Consider the following 16,940-nt stretch of genomic DNA (forward strand, 5'->3'; position numbering starts at 1 on the left):
CCCTATCGAGCTCTACGTGACCACATTCATGAAATAAAAAGAAATAAGTCAAACCGGAGACCGGGAACGGTTCCTAGGCGCCTATGAAGTTACCAACAATGGGCGAACGTAGAAAAGTGTTTCCTTGGATCTTCTAACTTCGAACATTTTTCAGCATCTTTATAAAACTGGCTGTCTTCGCCAGAAATCAGAGATCCCTCGTTGTATCGATTTTCGAAGATACCTGTTGATCCTCTTTTGATTCTTTTGTTCACGAAACTCTAAGTTAATAAATAATTTTTGTTCACTGCTAGTCGAATTCGTAATAGTTTCCTAAGTTCAATTTTGAACTATTTCGTCTTAGCGCCTCCTTCTCAACTTTAGAAAATTTCAAAATTAAAGATCGACAAACTTGTTCAAAAATTTCAAATCAGTGCCGCGAAAGTTGCAAACTACTTACGTTTCTGCGAGCCTTTACTTCGGCAGATCCTAAACCTGAAATTTAAAATTGTTTAAATTTAGACCCTTTGAAGGATAAACCCTTTTCAACATTTACAGAAATGACTTGAAAATTCAGGCATTTGTAATTAGGTATTCGAAGTATTTTTGCAATCACTTACTAATACCAATCAAAAATGAAATGTAGTGAAATACTTTGAATTTAATGCACTAAAATGGAAAAATCTTACAATATGTAATTCAAAATGACTGAATTTTTAAGTTCATTCCAACAGACAGTGAAAATGAAAAGCACTAAAATATAATAAAAGATCAAACTAAGTTTTAAGGCTTATTTACCGCCGCATCTGCAACTGGTTCATATTCTAATTGAGTGCATAATTTCAATACCTTATTGAGCCATTTAAACGAAAATTGAACGATTTATTTTATTTATAAATTTTGTGAGTTTATTTTTTCCTTTAAACTAAGTAAGCCCTACAACCTTGTGATTAAAAGTTTTCTCACTTAACCTTTTCGGTATCAGAAGCAATAAAAATGCTGCTTTTCACTTTGGGTTATGAAAAGGCGGGAAGCACGGTTGGCTTGGATTGAGTTCAACTCAAAAGGGCTGGCATCTCTCGTTTCTATTTTCAAATCATTTCAGTAATGCTCCGTGATTATTTTGAGATCAAGAAGAAATAAATCGCTAGAAGGTTTATTGAATAAACTTAATTTATTTTGTTTATTTTCAGGTTATCATATTTATTTTAATAAAAATAACTCAAAAACGGAGCCTATTTAGCTTACACTCTGTATTTTGGCATCGAAACAAGTCTCGGAACTTAAAACATCTTTCGATATCCAGGACTAATAAAAATTTTGGAAAAAGGTTTATACAATTTTAGATTTGATCAGTTTTTCAAATATTTTCTCACTTAAGAGCATGTCACTTTAAATTCGTCTTAGCAGAAATTGAAGTGCATTACATTCCCCATAAAATTGAAAAAGAGTTATTTAGGTATCTCATACACGAAGACAAAGATATCGCACAATGATATCGGAAAACCTGTATATTACAAGAAAGCTCAATATGATAAAGTGCAATCAGGCCCCGGAGCTTTGTACGATATTATAATAAACTAATATCACAGAAAAAAATTAAGTTAAATTTTGTTGCTGTCGTCTGCTACAGCGCCCTTTGCAGCAATGGGGAAAAGGCAGAGTATGGGTGAGTTCGAGCTATAAACCGGGATACCAGATTTAAAATAATCACAAAAAAAGTAAAAATTTATAGCAGGTAAAGCCTGCAACGGTTAATAATTAAACATAATTCGGCGAAAGTTTCACTGAGCTTAGGATACCATTTAGCAAAAGCGCAAAATATAACTGACAGATGGGAATCCCCATTTCTCTCAAATTTAATGAAGTTAAACTACGCTGGATAGTGCTGGCATCATAATTTTGGCTACACCTCGAATAAAAATGGAGCGATTATAAGATGAAAGATCACCCAGGCAAGGTTAAACATCGGAAATTATCTTCGATTCATGTAAAGTTTATTTGGCAAGGTTAATTTTTGTTTCGGTGAATCTTTCACCTGGAATCGATGTAAACTTCATCTTTAATTTTTTCTATGATCGCTTGCTGACCACTCGAGCCCTCGCGAGATCACAAAACAAGAAATACAATGTGAGAGCGTAATAAATTTAAATTATTACGTTATAGATTGTACAATTATGCGGTATATAATGAAAAAACTTGCAATGTACGATATCGCGATTTAGCGTTATTATAATGCGATAATTACGATGTATAGTTGACGCCCTCGAGTCTTTTGGATAAATTACAGGAATTAGTGAAGCTTTTTAGATTCTTATGATATTTGAATTACTTTTATTATTATAACAAATTTTTGTGAAAATTGCAGTTAAAACGCGATATTAAGAAACACTTTCTTCTTAGCGAACTTGCATTCAAAAATTTTATTTACTAAACTATACACTACCATCGGAAATTTTCGGTAAGATCAGAAAGAACGAGAAACTTAAAAGGACTGCTGGAAGCTTTAATCAATTCTGCGTCGAATGACCCCTAATAAAGATGTTTATGATATTTTGAAGAGAATAGACCATGGGAAAAACTAGGGGTTCACTAAAGTTGCGGCTCAAATAAAAGTTGGTATCATTTAGAACTTGAGCTCCAATAGATACTAGTAGAGCCAAAAGGGTTCGTTTAGAGCGTTCTTGAAAAGAACATGAAGTACCATTCACAAATACCACGCTTGCAAAGTAGAGCTGGTAAGTTAGGAATCGATTTACAGTTATCGACCGATTACTTGAGACGAAAAGTTTCTTGCTTGCATATGAATATGTCTTTATGTTAAAAACTTTGCTACATAACCTGCAAATTATATTTATCAAGTCATTATATTTATTTTAATTGCGGTATTAATTTTTTTTAAATTATCTTCATTAAGTTATGTCCAACAGAGTTCGATTACATGTGTGCTCTAATGTAAATATTGTGTTATTAATTAAACTTCATATCCAAGTGGGCAAAGCGAATAATAGGTTCTTCAGAAATAGGCTCTATTACAAAGTTGCATAAACACAATTTTTAAAAAAATCCTCGAAAATCACTTCTATTTATGACAATTTAATTGAGACTCCCTCCTTAAGAGGCTGAAAGCCGGTGCAGACACACTTGGATATTTTTAAATAGTATTTCGAGAACCCGTTAAGATTTTTTAAGTGTTACCGACTTAAATTAAAGATGATACTTCAAAGACTGTGTGATCTAAATTTTAGAATTTTGCTACAAATTTTCTAAGTCATACGACAAGTGTAAGTCGAGGTATAAAATTCGAGACATTGTTGTAGTTAATAGTACTTGCTCTGGTCGCACCGACAATTTCCGACGGTTGTGGTATGAAATTAAAATTATTTCTTATAGTTTTATGGTGAATTTAACACGCTTCTATTTCTGTTACGAGAAATTTAAAGTGACATGGTTCAAAGTAAATAAACATTTTAAAAACTGAGAAAAAATACATTTTTGAGCTTTTTCTTTTGGGGCTAAAAATAATCGTGTGGCATTACGGAAATTATTTAAGAAAAAAAACCGAGGGGTACAAGAACTTTGGGGTTCAACTCAGTATAAGCCTAGCGTTGAAGAGAAAATTAAAATTAGAGGAAAAAATAAGGTAAGACGATCGTTAATCATAGTCCTTTTTGTCTTTGCATTTTTCAGGAAGGCTGTGATGAGGGGTGTCGGATAAGAAGGTTGTTGTGCAGGCGTGATAGGAGCACCGGGAAGATGCCGCCTTCCGAGAACAATTTATTCAGGCCGTTGCTTCTTCTAATCATCGCAGGAAGCACCGCGGCTTTCAATCCACGACAGTCAGGTAAGAATATATTTTTGAACACTTTATAATTCAAGAAACCCCTATATCATTCTTGAGTACGATTAACTGCAAAAATCTAATAAAAAACAGTAAATTCTTAAGTGCGTATACATTTCTACACGAACTTAAGAACTTAGCAATTGCTCAAATTAAAGGTAGTCTTATTTTAAACATTAAAGACATATGACGTGGAACAATGAACACAATGAACACAATTATTGTACATGTCAAATTAAAAAATATTTCATTTTTAATCTTAGTAACTAAAGATTTTCCTTCTATGTATTTCAAATGTTACAATTTGAAATTAGAAACCTTCAAATTTATAGAATAAATCATTTTAAACTGAATTTTTTAAACACTGAAACCTTTTAATTCTCATATTTTCTTGATAAAAACTTAAAAGCTAAAACTCAAAATTACGCAATTCAAATTGTGCGATTGAAAAATGAAATTTTAGTATAAAGAATTAAAAGTACTATTTATTTTTATGTTAGAGGTAAAGGCGAATTCTTAATTTCATTCAAGCTAAAAATTTTTTCACTTTTAGTCTAAGAATTTTTTTCCAAAGTTGGTCAGCTTTAATTTTAGCACTCAAAATTATACACTTTAAATTTCAAGTTCAGAATTGTGTCATCTAGACGGTCTCTTCGGGCGCTAATTGGGCGCTGGCTAACCCGCCATATATTTTCGCAAATTTCCAAAAATTTCCAGGATGTTTAAAATTATCAAAGACAAAAATTTAATTATTTTCCTCATCATCTTGTCAGTTTTTTTCGGGTCCTAATCAGATGCTGGAAAGCCCGTCATGTCCAACGGTTTCTCTAAATATCTGACTAAAATATTTGCTTTAAAATTTGAAAAAAATCCGGGATCTTTAGAAGTGCCAAAAATAAAAAATGTACTTTGAAAAAATGAAATGTTTTCTTCACCATATAGGCAGTTCTTTGAGGCCCTAATCGGGTGTTAGTGAGTTCGACATACCAAAAACTTTTCTAATTGCCTCATCCAAATATTTTTTGTACATTTCCCCCAAAAAAACCCAATGTTTAAAAGTATCCAAAATGAGAAATAAATACTAAAAAAATACTTTTTCCTCTTCCTCTAGTCTGTACTTTTGGGGACTAATAAGTTGCTGACTATTGCCTGTCAGCATAAAAAATAAAAAATTAACATTGAAGACAAATAATATTTAAATTCAGCCATCTTAAATAGATTTTTACAATACCGACTGACTAGCACTACATTAGCTTATCCAGTCTAGCGTTTGACAATTCAAAAAGGTTTTGCATCTACTCAGCGCCATTATAGGTGGTCTATTCTGGCTATGCATAGAATAGTTTTTTACACGAGTAGTATTGTGAAATACAGTTGAACCAATTTAATAGAATTTTTCGATTTCTTTTACATAAAAAATCAATATGAATATCTCCTCTTTATCTTGATTTGCTGCAACTTTTTCTCAGAGAAGGAACATGCAAGGTTAGAGTGAAATAATACATAGAGTCGCAAAAAGAACGTGCTGCAAAACAAGTAAAGGAAAAAATTGTTTAGGAATGTGAGTAGGTGGTTTCTATGAGTAGCGTTACAAAGAAAAATTATGATTTGGTAAAAATTAATGCGTAGGCCTGCTTGAAAGAAGAACTCAACCCTAATCGCAAAGCAAATAAGATTATCTGATCGTATTTTAATGGTAAGCTCGCGTGACAGGAAGGATGTGAGATATCGCCGCTCGTCCACTATAGCCGTCGCCGGACTCACACACTTGTACATATCCATATAAAAGTATGTGTATAGTCCCGGGGCTAGGAAATTCCAATAGCTGACCTATAGAGGTGACTACTACTTCCGCTGGTAAACTTGTCACCTCATTTCAACAGATTTTCATCAGAATTACCTCATTTCGTTCGAAAAAAAACTAAATTTATTATATTTTTCAACATTTTAATATAATTATTGTTATTCAAGCGAAAAATTAAATATTTAAACGCTAATTTCAATTTATGGATAATTATTCTTGGGATCCAAAATTTCTGTACAGTTTAATCATTTTTATTGTCAAATAATTAGTTATACTTTTGGGCAAAAAAATCCTTTCGTATTTATTAATTTTGTTTTGGTTGTAAATTCTACTATTACATTTTCGTTCAGAATTCGTCCCTTTTGGTTACAAATTTATTTATTTGGTTAAAAATGCGTCGTTTTGGATTGTACATGCATCTATTATGGTAGAAAAGTTATTGTTCTTGGGTAAAAATTGAATTATTTTCTTGAAAATTAATTTTTTTATTTTAAAATTAATTTTTTAAATGAAAATTGAACTGTTGTTTTAAGTTTAAAATTCAACTGTTAGGTCAAAAATGTAAGTATTTTGTTCAAATTCCGTTTTTCTTTGAAAATGTTTACTTTTTATTTTAAAATGCATGTATTTTGTTGAAAATTTGTCTTTTTTGGTGAGTTCAATTTCATTTGGTATAGAATGAAATTCTTTTTTGTTAAAAATTTATATTTTTGGTTTAAAATTCAACTGTTATGTATTAAATTAATATTTTCTGGTTAAAAATGCAATATTGTGGACGACAATTTTGTTTTTTATGAACAAAAAAATCTTTTGTGTATCAAATTCAAATCTTTTTTGGTTCAAATATCAATGATTAAATTTTTTGTTGACAATTTATCTATTGCAGTTGAAAATTCAACTGTATTGTTATAAATTTTATTATTTTGTTCAAAATCCTACTATTTTGTTAAACCTTATATTTTTGTCGAAAATTAAACTGTTTTGTTAAAAATATGTCTGTTTGGGTTTAAAATTCAACTATTAAATTGGCAGTTTTTTTCTCTCTGGAAATTAACGACTTCGTTATAAATTCTTTTTTCCTGACTGAAAATTCATCTCTTTTTTGTTGAAAATTTAATTATTTTGTTCAAAATTCGTTTGTTTTCTTTGTTTGTTCAAAGTTCATCTTTTCTGGGTAGTATTTCCAACCTTTTTAAATTAAAAATGCACGAGTTTGACTAAAATTTAATCTGTTTTTGTTGAGGATGCGACTATTTTGTTGAGAATTCTTCGTTTTTGGTTGAAGCCAACCGTTTTTGTTTTAAAATGGAAATCTTTTTTGGTTCAATTACCAACTAGTATATTTTTACATAATAATCATTTTTTTATAATTAAACTAGTTGTTAAAAATTGAACTACATTGTTAAAATCCATCTTTTATGTGGAAATTTAATCGATTTGATTGAATAATCGTGTTTTGCTTGAACGTTAATTTATTTTGCTAAAAAGTAATTGTTGTCGATCTAAATTTTATTATTTGGTTGAAAATGCAATATGTTTCGACATAAAACTTTAAGAATGTGAACCGTTTTTATATTGATTTCAATAGGGTACCTAAATTAGTTTCATTTAGAAGAATTTATTGCCCTCTTTTCCTGAAAATTCACACTATTACCTCTGTTCTGAGATCATTTTGGGTCGTGTAGTGTGAAAATAATTTGTTCGCAAAAAATAAATAGTTAATAATTTGTAGTTAAAATACGTCCATGTTCAAATTTAATTTGAGTTAGTGGATCAGAGATTTAAAATAATATTAATTAACAAAAAATTAAAGAAATGTCGAAACCTAAACGTAACCTTTTTTTAACCCATTCACAGGCAGGTGAAAATGAACATATCAGTGCCAACATTTTTTTCGAGAAAAAACATTTCAAAATAACATAATATTTGCAGGGTCACTGTTTTTAGAGTCGCTGATTTATATTTGAAATTGGATTTTCAACATTCATAATGGCGGATCCAAGATGGCGGACATTAAATATAAATAGTGTTTGGATCTTGATGAAATTGGTGGTACATTCACTCAGAAAAATGTTTGTTTGAGTCAAACAACAAAATTTATTTGAATTCGTATGATTGAATCAAACAAATTTGTTGCTTCAATGAAAAAAAGGTTTATTTAATTTAAAGAAACGGAAACTATTTGCCTTATTGATTGAAACAAATAATTTGTTTAGTTCAATTTATTTGATTTAAATAAAAAATTTACTTTTATTAAACAATGCATTTGTTTCAAATCTGTTTATTCGGATTCATAAAAATATTTATTTGATTCAAACAAAAAATACAGTGGAAACCAGTACTACAAAGTGCCGCTAGGCGTGCTACAGCGCTGCCAGCGGTTCCTAAGGGACTAACCTAGAATCTAAATTAATTGATAATTGTGATTTAAAATATTTGATGACATTCTTATTTTTGCAGTTTTGTATTATTCTAAAGCTTCTGAAATACTATAAAATGATAAATCAATTGAAAAATGGGCGCAATATCTCTAGTTTAGGAACTACTTGAAGTTTCGGGTTTCTACCTTGGATATAATTGAAGATTTCGGATGTAAGCCTTTTTCAATACTAACCTTCTTTCTTTATAATGATGATTTATGAAATCAATCATGTTTTTTTATATTATAATTATCACTGTATACTTAAAAGCAGGAACACGTATATACATACAATTCAAATGTCTCACTCTGGTTCATTTCTCATTATTCTACTTTATGATTGTTCAATACAGAAATGAGAAGTCCAGAGTTAAAAATTAACCAGAATTAAGCATTCGGCTCGAACAAGTGTTTCTGCTTTTACATATACAATGATATTTATGATTAACAATAAACATATTATCGAGCTTATACATTATTTTTACAAAGAATGCTCAATTTTGAGGTCAAGTCTAAAAAAAGATTTACTTCACTTGAAAAAATCTTTAACTAATTTAAAAAATATATATTCAAGGTAAACAAGAACTATACTTATTTTAAACAAGAAATTGATTAAAAACTAACCAAACATTTATTTGAACCAAACAAATAAGGAAAAATGGCCATATTCAAAATGGCGCATCCGCCATTTTGAATCTTTTGATTCCGGCACCAGATTTCGATTGAGTGACCCCAAATCCCTAATTTTTACCAATTTGATCAAGATCCGAACACTTTTAATAATTCATGTCTGTAATATTAAATCCTCCATTTTGAATTCTAAAATTTCAACATGAAATTTGAAATAAGCGATCCCAAAACCTAAGTATAACCAATTTCATCGAGTTCCAACTATTTTTAATAATTTATGTCCGTCATATTGGATTCGCCATTATTAATATTGTAATCCAATATCAGATTTGAATTTCGCGAACCCAAGAACCCTAACATACTCAATCACAATTAAATCGGATCACGTTAAATATTTTTTATTTTAAATATCCATTTATGTGGCATGATGTACAAGTGGCGCGACTTTTTTTTGCTGATATATGTCTGTCTCACTGACAGTCAAGGGCTTACTAATCAAAAGTTATTTAAATGTATACGTGGCAATTATTTTAAGAAACTGTAAGCCTCCTCAAGGATTTTAAGTGATATGGAATAAGAGATTGATATATGGAAAAAACAAAGAGAAATGTGCTATTTTTACCAGTTGCTAAAGGTCTTAAAAATATTATCGCATTACGAGCTTTTCTGACAGATTTACTTTGTACTTTATCACCTAAGCTCAAGAAGGACTTCTTAGCTGGTTTATATTGAATGGAAAGCTCTCTGCTAGAGACGACTTGCCAACAATATTGAAAACGTTAGTTCTGGCCACCTTTTCGTTCACAGAAAAAGTATATTTATTCTCGCTGATGCCAAATTCTTATTTCTTTAAGTAAGTTCTGACTGATCAAAATATTTTCTTATTGGAAACAATGGATTTACTGTGGATCAAAAAGCATCCAAAGCTGTCTAGTTTTGTGAAAATTTTTCATATTTTCAATAAAAGGGTTTGCATGACCTGAATTCCATCTTTCAATAAGTAATTTGATAAAAAGGGATTTACTTACATCAAGCTTCTTCGATATTAAAAATCCATATCTCTCCATCTGAACTCGTATAAAACTTCAACCTCGCATTTATTTCCAAAGAACTAAAGTAAGAACAAACTAATCCCGCGTTTCCTTGTTTAAATAAGACCCTTGAAAACGCGCTTTTTCGTCAAAATCCAAGTTTCGTAGATTCGAGGGATTCACCATGGAAACGATTTTGTAAACACGAGGATGATTTTGTTGGAAAGAGTTAAGTCTGAGGATTTAGAAGACCTGGGAAAGGGCACGTACAAAGATCGGCGTGAGTAAGCTTTGGTTCAAAAGACTACGTCGATTCTCTCGCACGACCCGTTGGTTTCTTGTGTACACTCATATAAGATGCCTTACCCCAATGATAAGAAAGGCAAAAGATTGTCGAAAAGGTAGAAGAAAGACGAAAGAGTTGGGCGCCATACACTTTTTATTCACGAACGTGCCCGTTGGGGGTTTTTTTAGAAAACTATAATTGTGCAAGACCTTTAAAGCGTCTTTGGTGAGGGCGTGATCACTTACGTCCAGCTTGCTTTTGATCTTACTAAGTTGTCAGAGCAACTTAACCCTTAAAACGTCCCTCAATTTTAACAAGAAGGTGGATTTAACAGTGGAACGAAGAGCCGACCTGGTTAGGCGAATGCGAGTTCTGCATAGTTTACCTCCACCATCTTTCTCGACTTCGCTTCGCTTTGCTTTCCTCGCAGCTTGTTCAAAGCAGTGGCAGATACAGTTGCGAGTTTAGACTTTACCAATGCGAGATTAGAAACTGGGACAAAGCACGGAAGAGAAATTTATTTACCGACATTTCAAGAGTTAAACCTATCGCATTCGTCATGCATATATACATTTTACATTATACGTCATCCCTGACGAAAGATGCCTCTCAGATTAGTCACATGTCTACGTCCTTTTCATTAGAGATAGTGCAAAAAGCAACGAAGCCTTTCTTGCAACTGCCTTTCCAAATAAAATACGAATCAGTGAATAGTGGGGACACAAATTGCATATTTTGAAAGGCTGTATCTCGTTTACAAAATCTGGAAGCTTACAAATTGACATGTAAATTATATGGGGCATAAGAGACCTCTCAGGCATAACCTTACCACGTCGAAATATTGCTAAGCAAAAAACGATTAATGCAAATGAAACCAAGCAAGTGTAAAGTCAATTTTAATTTTTCTTGATCTGTTTTACTAGAGGTCAGGGATTTCTGGAAAGTCAGGAAATTACAGAAGAATGTAACAAATTACGTACGGCGCTTTTATGAATTTTCTAGCCGCCCCTCTCACCCCATGTCAGATAACATAAGATTGGCTTCGACCTCCCTTTCCACTTAAAATTGTACTTAGAAGATTTTAAATATAACCTTAGGGAATGAACATACATATTATGAATTATCTTAATTGAATAAACGTGAATCCCTAATAATATTACATTTACATATAAATACAAGTTTACAATTTTACAAGTAACTCTTAGAAAAGTATAATTTTACAATTTTTGTATTTTATAATTGTTTTCTTTGGCTGAGTCTTCATCTTGAACTTAAAAATTGTATTATTTTTGGTTGAAAAGTTATTCTTTTTGGTTAATAATTCAACTTTTTTTTGCAAATTTGTCTTCTTTCCTTGAATTGAACTGTTTTTGATAAAATTCATATGTTCGCTCTAAAATTTAACGGATTTTGTAGTGCATTCTTCTTTTTGGGATAAAAATATAACTAATTGGTTGATTTATATATATTTGTCGCAAATATTACCATTTTTCGTATACAAATAAAATTGAAAATTCCATAATTTAGTTGAAAGTGGAACTACTTTGTTAAAAATGTATTGCTTTAGTTGATGCGTAATCGTTTAATTCAGAATTCTTCTCCTTTTTTTGGTTTATAATGTTACCATTTCAGTTAACATTATTTTAGATTGAAAAATAATTATTTTGAAATAAAATTTAACTATTCCATTTTCGGTGAAAAATTCTTTTTTTTTTTTGTTGATATTAGGTCTAAAAATTAATTTGGAGCCTTTGCTTTAATGCCTTGTAACTCTTGGTTTAACTGAAATTGTTTGCCGCTCTAAGGTAGATTTAAACGGCGAACCTGAAGCTTTAAAGCACCAATATAATAGGGGGTGGCCTTGTGGACTTAATATAAAAAATCATTAGTCAATAACATGGCCTCCGACAAGGAACATTTAAGACTCTGCATTTTCTTTGCATTCCCATTGAAAAAAAAACACAAGCTGAGGCGACTGAAATTATTTTCTCAGCCTCAAGACATTGTCTTCACTAATGATTTTTGAGGTTAAGTCCGTAGGACCGCCACTTATTATATTGTGTTTTAAAGTGTGAGGGTCTCTCTTTAAAACTACCTCAGGACGAAAAAAACATCAGAATAAAAGCACCGAATTAATTTGTGGACCTAATAATTTATGTATTTGGTTCAAAATAGACATTTTTCGTGAAAAATTTAACTATTTTGTTGAACTATTCAACTAGTTTGGTTAGAACTCCTTTTTTTTATAAATATTCATCATTTTAGTTTAAAACACTTCTTTAATTGCAAATTTAACAAATTTGTTAAAAATGTATACATTTTGTTTTAAAAATTGCGTTTTTTTAGTAGGAAGTTAATCTTTTTGGTTGAAAATTCATCTTTTCGGTTGAATTTTTTTTGAGAATTCATATATTTTGTGGAAAATGTATTTTTCCGTAGAAAATTCGTCTTTTTAGTATAAAAGTAATTTTATTTGTTAAAACTTCATCTTTTTGGTTGGAGATTCCTTTCTTGGGTTAAAAATTCAACTATATTGTTGGAATTACCTTTTTTGGTTTTCTGTTGTTGTTAGAAATGTATATTTTTTATTTTAATATTCACATATTTTGTCGAAAATTTGTCTTTTTTATAAATTAAACTCTTTTTGGCATGATATTAAAATATTTTTTGCTCAAAATTCGTATTCTCGTTTTAACATTCAAGGGTTTTGTACTAAATTTATCTGTTCAGGGCAAAAATTTAACATTGTAAATAGAAGTTTTTTCTTCATTGATTGCCAATTTTGTTCTCGATTAAAAACTCGACACTTTTATTTAAAATACGCCTTTTTGGTGTAAAAATTCATCTGTTATGGTATAAATTTCATTTCTAGGCTAAAAATCAAAATGTTTGGTGGAAAACGAATTTATTTTGGTTGTGAATTAAATTATATTTTGTAGAAAAATCATTTATTCTGTCTTTATATTTGAAAAATCATTTTATTTGGTTAAAAATTCTATTAATTAGATGATGATTTCTCGTTTTAAACTATATATTTATCTTTTATGCTAGAAAAATTATCTTTCTTGGCTCAAAATTTAACTATTTTTTTATGATTCATTTCATTTGGTTGAAAACTTATTTTTTAAACTGTGAATTTAACTATTCTACTTGAAGTTGAAATTTCATCTTTTTGGTTAAAAATGTATTTCTTAGGTTAAAAATGTAACTATTTTGTTGGAATCCCTTTTTTCTTTTGGTTGAAAATTGCTATTTTTTATTTAAAAATTCTTGAATTTTTTTGAAAATATGTCTTTTTTGATAAAAAATTCCTCTTTTGGTTGAATGTAATTATTTTATTTTTTCATACAAATTTATCTTTTTAATTCAAAATGGATTCATATTGTCTATAACTCGTCTTTCTTGTGTGGAAAATTCTATTAGTATAGTACGAAATTCCTATTTTTCGGTTGACAATTCAATACATCCAAGTTGTTTCTTATTTTTCATATGTAAGATCTTCCATTACCTCCCCCCTTCCTTCTTCTTCCATCAAACACTCATAATAAACAGATGCCTGACTGAAAATTTAATAACTATCAGGAAGAATTAAAAATTGGTCTGAGAAAAGTCAGGAAATTTCGAAATTTATAACTTCTAGCAACCCTGTTGATAGCAGTAAGGTAACAAACATGAAAAATTGACTTTGAGCTCATATTTTCTGTCATTCTGAAAAGAGAACAGCGGTGGGATGATTACGTGCAAAATAGTATTGCACGAGAAAAGTGGTCTCGCATACATGGCGGGCAGCGGACTGTGACAAAGTACCATACTGTCAAGAGTTCTTGTTGTCAAGAAAGTTTGCATTCTCAGGAATCCCAAAGCGTGCCTGTTTCTCATCGAGGAAAGGTCGAGCCACTCAGAAAAGTCCCTCGGGAACTGATGGTCTCGCGCGAAGTTAACTAATCACCTGGTTGATGGCTGAGCGCCACCATGCGCGGCTGGAAGATAAGCAATTTTTTTTTAAGCGGTCGTTAAGCCTCCGCTCTGGGATAATTCCGTCAAAGCTAGGGGAACCAGAAGATTACGGGAATTTTCAGCAACCCTCGTGCCAAAACTTGAGTCAAGCCGACGATTCATCGAACGGTGGAATCGACAACTCGAGCCTCCTCGCGAATTTCTTTTCGAATCAGAATTTTAAGAAACTGCCTCGTCTACATCACCTCAGCCCAATTCAAGCCCCTGTAACAGACAAACATATATTGCGGGGAATCCTGCCAACCTTGGTACGAAAAGTCCAATCCACTCAAGTAATATAGCATTCAGCGAAAGTCGATGCAATCTCATCTGTCAGTCACGTGACGAAAGGGAACTTTTCTCCAGACGTGTCGATGTCGTTGCGGCGTAGTCGAGACCTACTTTTAACGATTATTTCACTCTAGGTTTGACGGTTGACGAGAAGGACTTTCCCTTTTTTTGGTTATATAATCTTTGTGGTTTAGAATTGTATGTTCAGTATATCTTAAAGAAAAATTGATATCTAAATTGGAGGGTGTCAAATAAGGGTGGTGGAGAAAAAAGTTTTTGCATTTGGGAAAACATTAACTTAGTTTCTTAATTATTGAAAATATTGGCTAATTAAACTTTCAGTTCCACAGAAAAATAGTATATTATGCAAGAAGGAGAAAAGCAGACGATTTCGGGCGATTGTGAGTTTGCTGTCCGAGCATGTGATACTTTTTTCCAACATCACTAAATTGCCATTATTCACATACGTGCAATAGCAAGTGAAAATTGTGTATTTGTAAGCAGTGATGGGTGCGTACGTATAGTTGGCTACGCATTCGCAGTACTTCTCAATTACTTTCTTTGATAGCTCTATTACTTACGAAGTTAGAAAAAAATTAGGTCCCGGAAGCTGGAATTACAACATTGTCTAATCGACGTGGGCACTATGCCAGAACTTAGTGCTTATTTAGTGCTAATTTATGCTGCAGAAAAAAATTTTGTGCCCGGTAATTTTGGCCAAAAGCATGTAGTAATGCTAGCTTCGGCTGAAGCCACAACTCCGGTATGCAAAACTCGCTATCTATTAGTGGTATCAAATTCTCCTTTGCGCAGGAATTTAGTGCTAATTAAGTGCTCTGGATTTGTGCTATTCGAAAAATCCGGGCACTTTTTTTAAAACCAAAAACGTGTAGTAATGCTAGCTTCAGGTGACTCTGGTATGCGAAACTCGGAAACTATTAGTGGCATCCAGATCTGCTTTGCGCAGGAATTTAGTGTGCTAATTAAGTGCTAATATATTCTGCAAAAGTAAATTTTGTGCCCGGTAATTTTGACCAAAAAATTAAGTAATGCTGGCTTCAGGTGGCCCTGCTATGTGAAACTCGGAAACTCTGAGTGATATCAAGATCTGCTTTGCGCAGGAATTTAGTGCTAATTAAGTGCTAATATATTCTGCAAAAACTAAATTTTGTGCCCGGTAAATTTGATCAAAAACATGAAATCATGCTGACTCCAAGTGGCTCTAGTGTTGTGAAACTCGGAAATTATTAGTGATATCAAGATCTGCTTTGCGCAGAAATTTAGTGCTAATTAAATGCTCTGGATTTTTGCTATGCAAAAAATCTGGGCTCTTTTTTTTACCAAAACGGCGCAAAGCAGATCTAGATGCCACTAATTGTTTCCGAGCATTTTTTTTCTGCAGCATAAATTAGCACTAAATTATAGCATAGTGCCCACATCGATATGACAATGTTGTAATTCCAGCTTCCGGGACCTAACAAATTTTCATTTTGAACCAAAAAACATGAACAAAATTACCGAAACAAAATTGAACAACAATTCTTGCGTTTCGAGCAATATGAGCATTTGAAAAAGATTCAATTGCTTTCAACATTTCACATTTATCATGTTGAATCCAATAGTTTAATTTTCAAGCCAAAAAGACGAATTTTTTCAAACACAGTTGAATTTTCAACCCGAAAAGTTTAATTTTCGACAAAAAAAAAAACATTTTTAGCCAGGAGAGATGAATTTTCAACAAAGAAAGACGATTTCTCAATCAAGAAAGATGACTTTTCTACTATAAAAAAAAAATTTTAATCCAAAGGGACAAATCCTCAACAAAATACATCGATTTTCAACCAAATAGGTGGATTTTAAACAAAAAGATAGGTTTTGAAGCGAATATGTAAAAGTTAGATTTTCAGAACAAAATATCTGAATCCCCAAACAAATAGATGAATTTTAACCAACTTGTTTTTAAGCTAAAAAGTCTAATGTTTCAGAAAACAGTTAACCTCCCTACCAGAAAAGAAGAATTTTCAACAAGATAATTTTCAATCAAGAAAGATGAATTTTCAACTAAGAATGATAATTTTCAACAAAATAGCTTAAGGATTATCGAAAATGATGAATTATCAATGAAAAGTCGTTTACTGATTTGGCTCTATTAATTGAGTTCACGTTTATGTGAAGAAATGAGAAAAAGGGAAAGTTTCTTTTAAAACAGGATCAAATAAGAATTTCTAAAAAAGTAGAAAAGAGGAAAATAGGGGAAAGAGTGTGAAGTCTGAAATATAAAAGTGATTTTCAAATTTATTAAGTTATTATTCAAGTACATTGTTGCAGAGGCATATTTAGCAAAAAGTGAAAAGAAATATCTGAAGAGTTTAATTGAAAGTGTCCTCATACCGGTACAAAATAGTTTTAAGTCATCATTCAATTTTCTATTCACGGTTATGTTACATTACATTTCCAGTATAAAATTCGAAGAATATAAGCTAAAACGAAATTGAAACCCTAGTTTCTCCACGATCTAGTAAGTTCTTTATTGCTGGTAAAGACTTGAATCTCATTAAGCTTTGTGCCCACTTCAATATATTTGCAATTGAGCATTTGAGGTAATAGATTTAGTGAATTAATTATGTGCTTTCAAGTTTGAATGCACTCGGGATGTCTATACT

General features: G+C 31.4%; 1 protein-coding gene across 1 annotated transcript in view; it reads left to right on the forward strand.

Annotated features, from left to right (window-relative positions):
• Positions 1 to 16,940, forward strand: part of LOC117176320 — a 556,505-nt gene that overhangs the window by 191,255 nt on the left and 348,310 nt on the right. The window contains exon 4 of the mRNA XM_033366539.1: positions 3,670 to 3,823. Coding sequence (XP_033222430.1) covers positions 3,736 to 3,823 — 88 coding nt within the window. The 5' untranslated portion in view covers positions 3,670 to 3,735. The remainder of the gene's footprint in view (positions 1 to 3,669; positions 3,824 to 16,940) is intronic.

This window comes from Belonocnema kinseyi, chromosome 7, assembly GCF_010883055.1.
Source record: "Belonocnema kinseyi isolate 2016_QV_RU_SX_M_011 chromosome 7, B_treatae_v1, whole genome shotgun sequence".
Classification (NCBI taxonomy): domain Eukaryota; kingdom Metazoa; phylum Arthropoda; class Insecta; order Hymenoptera; family Cynipidae; genus Belonocnema; species Belonocnema kinseyi.